The sequence below is a fragment of the Leptinotarsa decemlineata genome, unplaced genomic scaffold (genome assembly GCF_025532065.1).
Source record: "Leptinotarsa decemlineata unplaced genomic scaffold, Ldec_3_MD MMD2_P_RNA_scaffold_14, whole genome shotgun sequence".
Lineage (NCBI taxonomy): Eukaryota > Metazoa > Arthropoda > Insecta > Coleoptera > Chrysomelidae > Leptinotarsa > Leptinotarsa decemlineata.
This window is the reverse complement of record NW_027412528.1, coordinates 11,003,314-11,016,657: the sequence shown is the minus strand read 5'-3', so window position 1 is coordinate 11,016,657 and position 13,344 is coordinate 11,003,314. Positions and strand designations below refer to the sequence as shown.

General features: G+C 33.3%; 2 protein-coding genes across 2 annotated transcripts; both read right to left on the bottom strand.

The window, feature by feature from the left end:
• Positions 1-4,447: 4,447 nt before the first annotated feature.
• On the bottom strand, positions 4,448-5,020 carry LOC111508384 (uncharacterized). Its single transcript, XM_023163853.2, has 2 exons — positions 4,884-5,020; positions 4,448-4,828 (listed from the first exon to the last, which is right to left on the bottom strand). Exons 1-2 carry the CDS (start codon positions 4,902-4,904, stop codon positions 4,448-4,450), a joined length of 402 nt encoding a protein of 133 aa, XP_023019621.2. The 5' UTR covers positions 4,905-5,020.
• A 5,609-nt stretch (positions 5,021-10,629) lies between these two features.
• Positions 10,630-13,041, bottom strand: LOC141483930 (uncharacterized). Its single transcript, XM_074179022.1, has one exon. It carries the CDS (start codon positions 12,405-12,407, stop codon positions 11,688-11,690), a length of 720 nt encoding a protein of 239 aa, XP_074035123.1. The 5' UTR covers positions 12,408-13,041; the 3' UTR covers positions 10,630-11,687.
• Positions 13,042-13,344: the final 303 nt, after the last annotated feature.

Sequence of the window (13,344 nt, the reverse complement as noted above, 5' to 3'; positions counted from 1 at the left end):
AGGTTAGGTTAGGTGGGGTTAGGTCAGGTCAAGTTAGGTTAGGTCTGGTCAGGTTAGGTTAGGTTAGGTCAGGTTAGAGCAGGACAGGTCAGGTCAGATTAGATTAAGTCAGGTCAGGTTCGTTTAAGTTAGACGGTGGGAGATGGGTGTGCACCAATATGGTACAGACAAAATGGAATTGTTCAAATGCAAGAGAATTTCGACATCGACCATTATTTTTCAAATTCAAATTAACATTTCTCCAAATATTGGGATTTGTCAATTTTTAGGTGTCGAAAGCAAATTTGACATCAATAATAGAGCAATTGGAGATTTTGAAATCTGCTGCTGTGGATTTGAAGGGTGGTGGTTTTGAATGCATTTTTTACAAAACAATGGATTTTTGTCGGTTTTGAATATGGAACGGAAAGAGTGTTCATAGTTGCAGTCGAAAGGCGAGATACAGATAGCCTTTTACCGGCATTAGAGAACTGAATTGAGAAAGTATCAATAATCCATACGGATTGCTGGAAAGCATATGATTACCTTTCTCGTGAAGGCTACAACCACTTGAAAGTGAACCATTCACTATAAAAGTTTTTACATAAAGTTGAGAAAAATAGCAAACTAATAATAGGAATGCGCACGCTCGGCCGACGTTTCGCAATTTCTAGGGGCGCAGATATTTCTAGAAACTATTCGCAAAAAAAAATTAATATCTACTCAGAATGAAAAAATTTTGGAAAAATTGACAACGTCGCATGATAATCTTTTCAAGTTCTCCTATTTCCATGTTTGACATTTGACCGTTTTGTAGATGTAAGATTGATGAATTGTAAATCATTGAAATAAACGATCATTTTAATTATTCTTTGTATATTTGTCAGCAAATCACTTTTTGAATGACTCTAAATTACTATTTTATGTATACCGGTATGTTGCAGGTCTAAAAGCAGTGAAATAGTGCAAATAAATTGCTTGTGTTTGTGTATTTCCACCAACCGCCGTTGAGCATTAAAAAAAAACTATCATGAATTTCCGCAGAAAAATTTCACGACTTTTATCGTTTTTGGTAACCGTCTGTCAAAATTTCATGAAAATCCTATAGGTTACCATATTCGCTACTTTTTCCAATAGAAGGAAAAAACGGAGTTGTGTTACCTTCAGAAATAAATATTTACCATCTGGAGCTTCCTTAATGAATTGATTTATTTGTTCACTGGTGAGCGTCGACGATTTCTTCGGTTTATAACCATCAGATTTGCGTTTTAAGGGCACGTAATTTGGAATAATTGCTGATATTCACATTTTTTTTGAAATCCAGGGTACTTCTCAGCATTGAGAACAAGTATAACGTTTTCGGAAAACGAAGTTATGTTTTTCATCTCTCTCCAACTCACAAAATTTTCGAAATTATAGTCGTATTTTTGTCTTGATTTTGTTGGCAGCAAATTATTTAATGCAATATTTGCTTGCTAGGTAATATCTGGTGAGGTAGCATAAATTTCTTGATCGTTATCACTCAATTTGAATTTTACGAGATACTCAATGACAGCTCATAATTAAAACAAATGGTTGTTGCAGTGTTGCCAACAGACATCGGTCAAATTACAAGCCGCCAACTGTCAAATTACACGTTTTTGCACGCAAATGTTCATGATTACACCCTCTCTGGACACCCTCTTTGACATTGAAAAGTAGAGGCAAGGAAATTTTTTTCGTAAGTCTTTAACGGTAAATTAGCACAGATTGAAATATCGTGACCTCGAAACCGCCTGTTAAGAGAATGTATATATTTGATTCTGCTAATTACACGGCTAACGGAACTGGGAGTAGCTATAATGCACCCTGAGTGACTCTGGGAATTATTAATATAGCCTACCATAGTTTCCAATGCCACAGACATAACAATTTTTGGTTATAGGATTATATTTATATCATTTTTCCAGAATAAAATCAGGAACTTAGAGAGACTGCTCTACTTGAATATGAAGGTGTATGTATTTATTTAAAAAATATATATATTTTTCTTTATTATCAGTTTTACATAAATACAACTCCAAAATAAATTACCATTCAGGTAAAACAAAAACTAAACCAAACAAGACTCAACCTCTAACGGAAGCAAGAAACTCTTTGGAAGGTTCGAAATAGATGAACATTTCAACCTAGCAGACCACTGTTATAAAATTCATGCAGTCATTGTTCACTGTGGTTCTGGCGTTGAATGTGGTCATTATTACGCCTTGGTCAAAGAAGAAACGGACTGGTTTAAGTTTGACGATAGTCGTGTCACGAAGTGTTCTGGTGATGCATTGAATTTATTGGAGCCTCTGGAGACACCCTACATTTTGTTTTATGAGAGAGAGGACGTTGTTAGATCAAGATCTTCAGATGATGTGGTGCTGCAGGTTTTTCCGGGTTTTCCTGCAGCTGAAAAAGCAAATGCGCCACTGGAATCAATGAAGTCGCCCCGGAGCGCCAATTAATTTTTATTGTTGTATTTATTTTATTTTTATAGTTGTTTTAACAAGAGTATTGAAAGATGTATACTGATTAAACAAAATAAATAATAGTACTCTGATCAATAACAATATTCAGGTAAAACAAAAACTAAACCATACTAATTAAACAAAATAAATAAGTCTTCTGATCAACAACTTAAATTATACCTTAAAAATAAACACAGCCGATTCAGAAAAAATAAATAAAGTCTATAAAAAATAAGCCTAGGCAATATATACATTTAAAAAAAGTCCAAAAAATACTTGTATATCAACTAGAACTTTAACATTTTGCTCATAATAAATTAGTCCACTCTCTTTGTCCAAATTTTGGCACCTAACATTTTTTTTGATGGGTTGAATTTTACAATACCTTCTTCATTTTCAATTCCTTGTTTGGTGAATATAAAAGCAGAAATAAGTTCTGATGACAATTTATTTCTATGAAAAGTTTTTATATTAGTCAACGGGGAAAATATTCTCTCAACTGACGCATTTGAAAATGGAAGAAATAATAAAAAATATATAATTTTTTTCAAATTGGGAAAAAGTAGTGTTCCAGCAGAATTTTTTAAAAGGAAAACTTTTGTCCAATATTCTTCCGCTGTTAGATTCACTAATAAGCCGAGGTTCGAATGATCAAGAAGAGCATGCTGTCTCCATTCATTGTCAACATCTTGGATCTCGGCATAGTCGTTCAGAATAAGAAATCTCTGAAAAATTGATTTTAATGTTTTTGTATCAAAAGCTTGAGCTACTGCAGGCTCTACCACTGATATAACTTCAAATATTTCATCATCAAATTTAAATCTTTGTTTTATCTGCGAACATAGCTGAACATAAAATTGTAAACATGTTTTATAAAACTGTTCTATATATGTTATGTTAATATTTTCTTTGAGCACTTGAAGACTGTCAGTAGCAGCCACTCCAACATATATTTTTTCCAAAGAAACAAAATGGCGAGGATTTGAGTGAGATACAGAAAATGCGTCTTGACCTTTAAAATATGATAAATCTGAAAAATTTGAATATAATATTTTCAGCAACCTTTCTGTTTCTGGTTTCAGTCTGTATAAAAGTGGTGTTTCTCCTTGAAATTAAACATTGAAATCTACTAACAGTCCAAGAACATATGACATCACTTCCAAACATATTAAGGTAAATTTATTATTCATTGTGTTCAGCATATCTTCTGTTGTTTTAGAAGGATCAGAAAATACATATTCTCTAAAATACATATGAAGTGGTTCGAACTGTTCTAATACTCTATCAACGCAAGTTTTCAAGGAGAGCCATCTAGTAATAGAAGGAGAAAGAATTTTATGGATTTCTACTCCAAAAAATTCTTGAAATTCTTTAAATTTTTCGGTTCTTTGAGCACTTCTATGGAAATGGGAACCAATATTCCTTAGTAAATCTTCAACAGATCGAGGAAGTTCCATACATACCTTAGAAGCACACAAATGAATCATATGGCATGAACATTTTATAGTTACGATATTAGGAAGTTCTGTTGTTGTTGTTGTATCTGCGGAAAAGCCAGCAACATTTGTGAAAGGAATTCTCTTATCAGTTATGGTATTTTTTAAACACTTGAATAAATCCTCTGCACTCCCAGAACACTCTTCTACCATATCAAAAAATCTACATAGCACTTTGTTCTTTGATTCATCATAATATATAACAGCAAAGGCACATTGTTTCTTGGTTGAAAAGTCAGTCGTTTCATCCATAATAATGGAGAAAAATGAGCCATTTTTTCTAAGAATATTATAAAATTCTTCTTTAAAGACAGAAGCCAGACTCTCTTTCAATACTTGTGTAGCTTTTGTTCGATGGATTGTCATCTCACGTGCTATTGTGCTATCGGGAAAAATGTCCTGAAGTAGGAGAGTCAAAACATCTGTTGATGAAAATGGTAAATTATTAGTTGCCAGAAGGCCTGCTAATTTGATTTCTGCTCATCTCGTTTTTTCAGACAATGGATTATTCAATAACTTCGATAAATCTGAAGAGGTGGAAACTTGTTTCTCTAGAAATTTATGTTTTGTAGATTGTCTGTGTTTCAACAAGGTTGCCTTTTGAGGTAGAATATTTACTTGGCATAATTTGCAAAAAGCCTGACATTCTTTATGTTTTCCCATATCTTTTGACTTCGTCAACCAATTTTTCAAATTTGATTCTTGCAACCAACACTCACAAAATTTATATTTTCTAGTTTTCTTCGTATTTTTCACTTCTGACTCAATAGTATCGTCAACCTTAATACTAGATGTACTTGGCGCTATTAAAAATTCTGATGAAGACATTTCACATCTATCTTCAGGTTGGTTTGAAATAGCCTGTAAATGAATATGTAATTCACATGGAGGATCAATTTGGATCAAATATGCTAACCTTCCTCAACCAATGGTCCATTTTAGTCAATAATAATATATTAAATAATTTTTCAAACTTTTCACTCCTTTGTTAAAATTTTAAATTTCAGAAGTAACCAAAATAAAAATAACTGCTTGAAAATGCTGAAAATTGAAAAACATATATAAGAAAATAAGACAAGACGATTCAAATTTGTCAGTGCCACTTGAATGAACAATTTACATCATTCAGAACTCAGAACATGACTTTTATTATTCTTCTTCTCATTTCTCTCTAATATGAGCTACATCAGAAATTACACGCAAAATTCCATTACACGCATATTACACGCAAGTGGTAAAAATTACACGCATTTCGTGTAATTACACGCAAATTGGCATCACTGGCGCTTAGTGTAATGCACGGTAAGCACTGTTGTATTGTTTCACTATTCTGCGGTTCTGTGCCACGTATTGCATATTGGATTGTAGCCACAGAACATATACCCTCTGTGATTGTAGACATTTTAGTTTTTGATTTCCTGTTGGAGTGTAGCATGACTTTCAACGAAAATTTCATATTTAAGATTTCCGTTCATGAATTTGTTTTTGATAAGTGGGAATAGAATTATATGGAATGGGATCACTGCTTCTTCTGGAAAATCACAACTTTTTTTGTGAAATTTCACAGCAACTTCAGCAATGGAATATTATCCAGAGGTGAGTTGGGGTGTGTTTTTCAATAACTTGAGATTGTATTTGATTTGAATACAGAAGGCGGCATTATTTTTGGTTTCAACTATGCATTTTTCAAATACGTAATACAAAGCTTTCTTGAAACGATCCAGGAATAACAAACACATTGTCAATATTATCAAAACCATGTTTCTGTACCAAGAAGGAAAAAGGTTAAAGTGTATTGTATTCATTTCTTATTTATTTTTAAAGATGCAGATTATTTGAAAAGATGTGCTGTTGAAAATCAAAAATGCTGGTTATACTCAAATCCATTCTATTAACAACTTTTTGTTTTCGCGAGAAAAATCTGTTTTGAACATAATATTACTCTGAATTTTTGAAAGATTTGATTTGACTTTTTAGCTCAGCAGCTTTTGAGCTATAGCTCATTTAATACAAATTCATTGTTCGAAGACTATGAAAGTATACAATTGTACATAAGATAATAACAATAGTTTTAGTAACAAATGAAGAGATATAGAAGAATCAGTGATTCTTGTGCTGGACTAACGTAAAAAATTCTCATCAAGTCAGTTACTTGCGAAACAAAACTTCAACATTGATTGCTGAACAAGCTTTTTCCCGTCTTTCATTGCAAGGCAACTAGTTGAAACCTGAGTCTTGAAACAATGCATTTGTGAACAAAAAGGAAGATGAAATTTGGTTTGTCTTTCAAGGAGAAATGAGTCCATAGATGCATTCCTGTTTCACTCTCAACCTCACTGATCAGATCCGTGGCGGGTCAAAATATCACCGCCTGGTGCTGGATCATGAATGCTTTGTTTTTGGCCCAAGGCTTCAACCAGTTGCTTTTAAGTGAACGAGGAAGAATCTTGTTCTGCAATTGACTGTTGAAGCTCGGTTCTACAACTTGACTGCTTTGGGTGATCTCTTTTATTAAGTTCTTCTGTCTATCCGACAGATGTCATCTTCACGAGGGGAGATGTCATCTCGCTTACTTATTTAGTTTGTTGAATTTTCCCAAATTTTTCAACGACAAAATTATTATCATTCATTTGCCTATATTCAATGAGAAAATCATTTTTACATATTATAAATGGTGTTTCAACCAAACCCATTCTAGTAATTTTTTTTTCAATAAATGTTTCATGTGAATATGTAAACTGGAATTACTTTTTTATTCACTTGCCGATTGAAATAAATTAGGAACTGAATATGAACTGAAGAGAGAGAAATATTCTTTACTATTTGAAGAACAAAAATTCTTATTGACAAAGGGTATCTTATGTCAGTAGTTCAAAAGAACATATCAGCCAGAAAATAAACGTAAATAATTTAAAACGAGCATATAACAAAATATAACTTAGTCCAAAAATAAGGAATGAAAGTACATCATATCAAATGCTACATCAGACCAGGATAATTACACTAACACAATATGACTTTAATATTGAAATGGAATTCAATTTAAAATGTTTCATTAAAAAAGTCTGCAAAGCAGTAAAGTTTTCAATGCTTTTTTAAGGATTGTTGAGATTTTAATTTTCCCTATCTCTAGTGGTAAATCGTTATATATTTTACAACCATTGTATATAGGAGAGTCTTTGACAATATTTGAGGTTGGAGTAGGTAATCCAATATTTTCTGTCTGTCGAGTACTGTAATTGGTTTGGATGGCTTCAAATCTGTTAATGTGTTTTTTTCTTATCAGGCATGCAGTTTCCAATATTGATAATGCTACTACTGTCAGACTTTTATACTTAATAAATAATGGTTGACACGAATCTCATTTTTTTGCTTTACACATGTACTGAATTCCTGTTTTTATGGGATTAAAATGGCCCGCATGTGGTTGTTATTAACCCCCCAAAAGGCAATGCCAGAACACAGGTGAGATTCGATTATTAAATGATGAACCATCATTGAGTTGGACAGTCTGAATTCATTGACACGAACTGGAATTGAATTCGAAAATTGCCTAGTTATTCAGATTTGTTTTTTTTTTGGTTTAGGTTTAAAGGTTAGATTGGATTTCTGTTGCATATGTTCATTACATGTTATCTTGACAAATTAGTGGCTACATACGATTTGAAATATTTATATTTATGAGATTACTCACAAATGCAAGACTAATTTTTTGTAAATTTTCACTTTTTTCCACTGTGACATCAGAGAAGCATAGTTTTGAAAAGTTCTCCTAGAGAAAATGTTGCACAGTACACATTTTTATACATAGATAGAACCACTAGATAACATTTTTATTTCAGGATCAATTCAAAACCCTGTATTTATTGAATGTAACTAAATGTAAATAATAATTGTTATTTATTGGTGAATACCAAAGGGCCATCGATCGAAGTTCTTCCCTAGTGTACAATTTTTAAATATTTACAGTCATAGATTTGAGCTACATTATATTTCTAAAAAAAAGTATAATAAATTATTTTCTCACTATATAACGATTTTTATAACATCTTGAAAGGTATTAATTCCACATCCAATACTATGACCAGATTTTGAGATGCAGGGTATTGAATGTGGAGAATTACAGAAATAATGATTGTTGTTATTTATTGAACCAAATTGATGCGTTTTTTCTTCAAGTTGAGTAGCTGGATTGTAAGTAGCACTTATGATTTCAAACATAAGTTTTGTTCAGTTGTTCAAGGAACGGTTCAGCCAAAAGGTAAATGTTATGCGTGTTATGATGTCACATATCACTAGAGCCATCTAATAGTCATTTATAAAAACGCAAATGGCAATCTTTGTAATACACATGATACTGAAAGAGCTCAGTAGGATCAAAAATAAATAGCCTACTTGAATCTTTGACCATCCATCTCTAAACACTTACTACTTTATCGGGTGATCAGTGATAGTATTCACAGTTGTTTTTGTATTACTTATGCAAAGATATAATAATAATAGTAATGTCTTTATCATTTCCACTTGTTAGGTACTATTTTAATATTTTGATCTAAATATAAATGAAATTAAAAGGCAGAGTTTACTTTTTGTAGAGACACGCCTCTAAAATAAACTATTCTTCCACTCAACCTTCATAAATTGTCAGTAATGATTTTACATATAGACAGTGTGTTTCATTTTCAGAATAAAAGGTGAAGAGAAAAAAAAGTTTATGATAAGTTTGTATATATAAGTGATGGCGCAGAAAAAAATGGGCATATTTCAATGAAATGAAGATGAAAAAAAAAAAAGAATAAATAATGACTGGGGACTCACTACCTGATTACTGTTGATTATGAAGTAAATATAACTTTAGGTGATTTTTGGAATGTGAGATGCATTCGTGTTTTATCTTCTGGGAGATTTCATTATCTATTCTGGTGATTTGAAATGAAAATGAGCATTTGAATGTTTCTGTTCTAAAGGCTGGAGGAGTCAAAATATCGTTGAACCTCAACATTCAAAATGTGGATGTCGGAACCAAAAGTAATTTTTTTATGAAGATAATACAGGGTTTTATTCATAATAAGTTTATTCATATTAATGAAGTTTTTATAACTCAGAAAAAATAATTAGAGAGATGGTTGAAGCAAACGACTGATCATGCAAAACCTTTTATTCATAAATATAGAGAATCTCACTGTCTCATATTTATATATACTCACAGCTATATTATATGCTCATAGAAATTAAAATACATATACTACGGGGCAGTGATACACGAATACAACACCAAAAGCAAGGAGATCATTAGAACAACTAAAATGAATTCGGTGAATACTGAAAAACAATCCGAAGCATTAAAAAATCTGTTTAAAAATCTGTTTTTTCCGTTAATCAGCTGTAGCCCCCATATAAACGACAACTCTCAGAAGTTGAGAAACTTGTGCGAACTAAAAACTAACGAGGTCTTAACTTTTAACTTGTGATTCCTAACACGGCAAAATATATAACTCTTCCGAAAGATCAGATTGAAACAAATTCTGTTGAATGTGGAACCATATGATTTGAAAAAATATAAAAATATTTTGAAGCCTCAGCCTCAAGTGCTGAGTTTAAAATTCAGACTCACTACCATGTTTTTGTAAATATTTTTTTATGAGCTCTTCTTCCCTTTTCATAATCAATTGAACAGTTTTGAATATACCATTTACTATTGTTTTTTGAATTTTCCTAGTTACACGAAGTTACTATACGAGGTCTGTTCACAAAATATGGTGAAGGCCTAACGACTCCGTGCCCTTAATAGTCTCCTACTATCCTACTGAGATTTTTTCTGTTGAGTGACTATTTGGTCATTCTATCATACTGGTTGCGGTCTGATGAATCCATTCTTCCTTGTTGAGAGACAAAAGCGCCCACGAGAGGGCACTAGACCTAGAAAATTGAGGTTTTTTAAGTTTGTTTGAGTTATGGTAGGAACATTGTTGATGTATTTTATGGTTAGGTTCATTTCTCCTCTACTTTTGCGGGATTCTAATTCTTCTCTTAAAGTTTTTTAATAATTCAAGTCTGATCATTTCCTATTTTAACATGTGGCTTGTTGATTTTTTCTTATTTCTAAACAACCTTACAGACGAATCTGCATTTATAAAAATACTTTTAATGATCTTGATCTCTCACCGAGTTTTCCTACTCTCATTGATTTGACAATCAGATCAAAGTTGGTAAACGTCAGTTGCCTCTTCGTGCATCTTATTCTGAGGACCATCAGCAATTCTCTCTGGTAGGTTGTACACCATTATATTTTTTTTGCACCAACTTCTCTTCATGTTCACAGAAGAGTGCTTCGAAGTTTGTTATATCACTTTGTTTTCTAATATTGCTATGCGGAATATTCTGCTGCCTTATGACAAGTCATCAAGACTTTTTAATTTTTGATTTGTTTTTGAAGTATAGAAATGATCCTCAAACCTTCTTGACAAGTTTCACAGAAGTATTTGAGAGCTCTCTTGGTTTTAAGCTGCATACATTTTATATCTGCAGTGGAATTCTAAGACAGCTATCGTATAGTTTGAGGCGACAGTAGGAATTCTAAGTAGTAGTTGGTATCGTTTCGTGTATGAAATTTTCGCAATTTCATCCGATAGGTGTAGATCTATCGTTTAAAGATTTCGATATATGGAGGGTTCAGAATACAAGTGAACCAAGTCCACTTTAGCTACTTTTGAGCTACAGAGGTTTAAAGTTAACGCTTCATAACAAAATTACCTGTTACCATTTTTTTAAAGTATATATTAAATTTAAAAATATCAAGGATTAACTTAGATATTTAAATGCACATTATGGCCAAATTTCATGTTATTACGCCAAAAATCACAAAATAGTGGACTTGGTTCAAATGTATTCTGAAGAATTTTAGGAAGATAATGAACCAACTCCTTGTGTTGTTAATACATTTTATTTTTACATTTTCTTAGAGGTCAAATTATAAATATTAAAATAAAATATCACTTCTTAGTTATAGGAAAAGTTAATTGACATAAAAAAACTCATCATCACTGTCATTTCCTTCAGTTGCTTCGTCGTTCTGGGTTCGACGAGTTGCCTGATTCCCTGGAAGATTTCTGAAGTATCCATGGTGAATAGGGGGTATGTAAGGCAGTAGAGACAACATGTCCTCCTTTTTTTTAAAAGCCATTTGTCTTCTGGTTGGGTAAAGCTGACCCTGCTGTACAGTCAATAACTTTTGCACTTTCAGGGGTCTTCCAGGTCTACGGTTACTGGTCTTTTTCGATATATCCAAGGTTCGGAACCCCGAAATTTCACTGAAAGATTCTTTTATTTTTATTTGGAAGGGTGCTCCTTTTTCAAACCTCAACCACCGTATCTCAAGCCAATTGATTTTTTACCTTCAGTGTCCTTTTTCCTGTTTGTGATTGAATCTTCAAGGGGTTTTGTGCTCAAAAACTCTTCTCGTTGTAGTTTTACAACTTCAAACTGCGGCTTTTTATTTTTTGCAGTTTTAATGATGTTGTACCAGTCATCAGGCACATAGATGGTCCCATGTTTCTTGCTTGCTCTCTCTATTATACCGAATTCAGTATCATTAGGAAGGAATGAGTGGCCTGGTATCATAACTTTTAAATCAATGGTTTCAACATCCAATAGAGGATCTTGAACAAGTTTCAGTAGAGTAAGACTAGTTTTTATATTCCTGTTTTGCCCAGTGCATGAGTCAGAAAACAGAACTGGAATGTTCATACAAATGTTTCCGAAGGCATGAAGCTATATTTTCAGAACCCCTTCCACCATAAGTCTCATCCCAGACGTGCATATAGGCAGTTTTGTTGTTAAAACAATGAATACCAAAGTTGTAGACATAAAGATTTCTCTTATAGTAGGCAATTGAAGTTGTGAGCTTAGGGAAAGGCAAGGCCTTTTGAAGGTCAAATGTGCAAATATATTTATCCTGCGAGGCTTCTGCAGCATCTTTTTTCAGTTCTACGCGCGCTTGTTCTGCTCGCCTAAGGTGCAGTTCTCGTTCTGCCTTTAGGTCGGCTGTCTTTTTCTCATTAGTTTCAGCACTAATTTTTTGAAATAATTCGTCACAGTTGCTGCAAGTGTCCTTTGAAGGAGGTTTAAAGTGCAAGTTAAATTTTTGGCTGAAGACTTGGTAGTAATATTTTTCTTTCACAAGACTTTTGTTCTCACTTTCACATTTCTGTTTGTACAAATCATACATTTTTTTAATACTCAAATCTGGACTTAAGTACCTTTTGTTTTCGTTGTCCTTTCTTGTGTAATGGCTTTGGTAGCAGGGAAATGACTTTATATGCCCAACAACATCTGAGTCGTCAATTTTACGCGACGATGCTTTTCCCCTTAAGTCAAGAACAGCAGCAACTTCTGTTTTATTCAAACATCTGTATAATCTTCCCCAACTTATTTGTAACATGGCAAGAAAGTAGGTCTTACAAACCCTCACCTGATTATTTTGTTCATCTGTAATAGCATATTGATACACCTTTGATTTTGCTTCTCCTGAGCCGTCTCTTGACCGATGCCTACTGACAGTTGAGGCCTTAACTAAGCCCCTCAAAAAACAGTTTTGTTTTGAATAATCTGCTAGTTTCCAAAATGAATTAAAAAAAGATTTCAATGTATCTTCAGAAGGGAACTTCTCACGGCACTTTCTGGGGCATTTACAGTCATATCCAGAGGGAAATATCTTTGCTGGCGTTACCTTATTACTGCGAGATGTGTACTCTTTACCGCTGTTACGATTCAACTTCCTCTTGTTGATTTTCCAGTTTTCAAAGTTTCTCGGGCGCTTTCTTCCTCGGGAAATATTTTCATTTTCCCCATCTGAATGGTCAGAGGGAGGAATGATGATGGCATGAGTGTTCGAGGCAGGTACGATGATGACACCTGGAGCTGCAGGCTCCCTTGATGTACTGGGTTCAGCAAGATCATAAGAAATGTGTTCCTTCAGCAGGTTCTTAGGCGGACGCCTCCGTTTCGATCTGGCCGACAGAACAGTCTTGTCGTCAGATGAACTATCATAGTCTAAAAAAGAAAAATATATAAAATTAGATGTTTACTGCAATGGGGCCTTTTAACACAAGCCTGCAAATTTGAACTTTTTGAAAAATACAAGAGACTTCTTTGGTGATCTATACGTTATTTGGTATGCTGGCTTCGAAAATAGCCACCATTTCCCCCCATCACGTCAGGTTTTTTTGAAAGTATCACATAATTATAGTTATAATTATAACATTGTATTTACCTGTGTCAAATTCGTTTGGCGACCACTCTTCATCTGATCCAGATGAAATATCCATCACGTAACACAACTAGCCAACAAAAATAATTCGTATAAACTGCCAAAAGCT

Excerpts from the sequence above, each read along its gene's own strand:
- LOC111508384 (XM_023163853.2), bottom strand. The coding sequence starts at position 4,904 with ATGGACCATTGGTTGAGGAAG. Across the intron at positions 4,829-4,883 it reads TGGACCATTGGTTGAGGAAG|GCTATTTCAAACCAACCTGA; the intron begins GTTAGCATATTT and ends ATTCATTTACAG.
- LOC141483930 (XM_074179022.1), bottom strand. The coding sequence starts at position 12,407 with ATGTTACAAATAAGTTGGGGAAGATTATACAGATGTTTGAATAAAACA.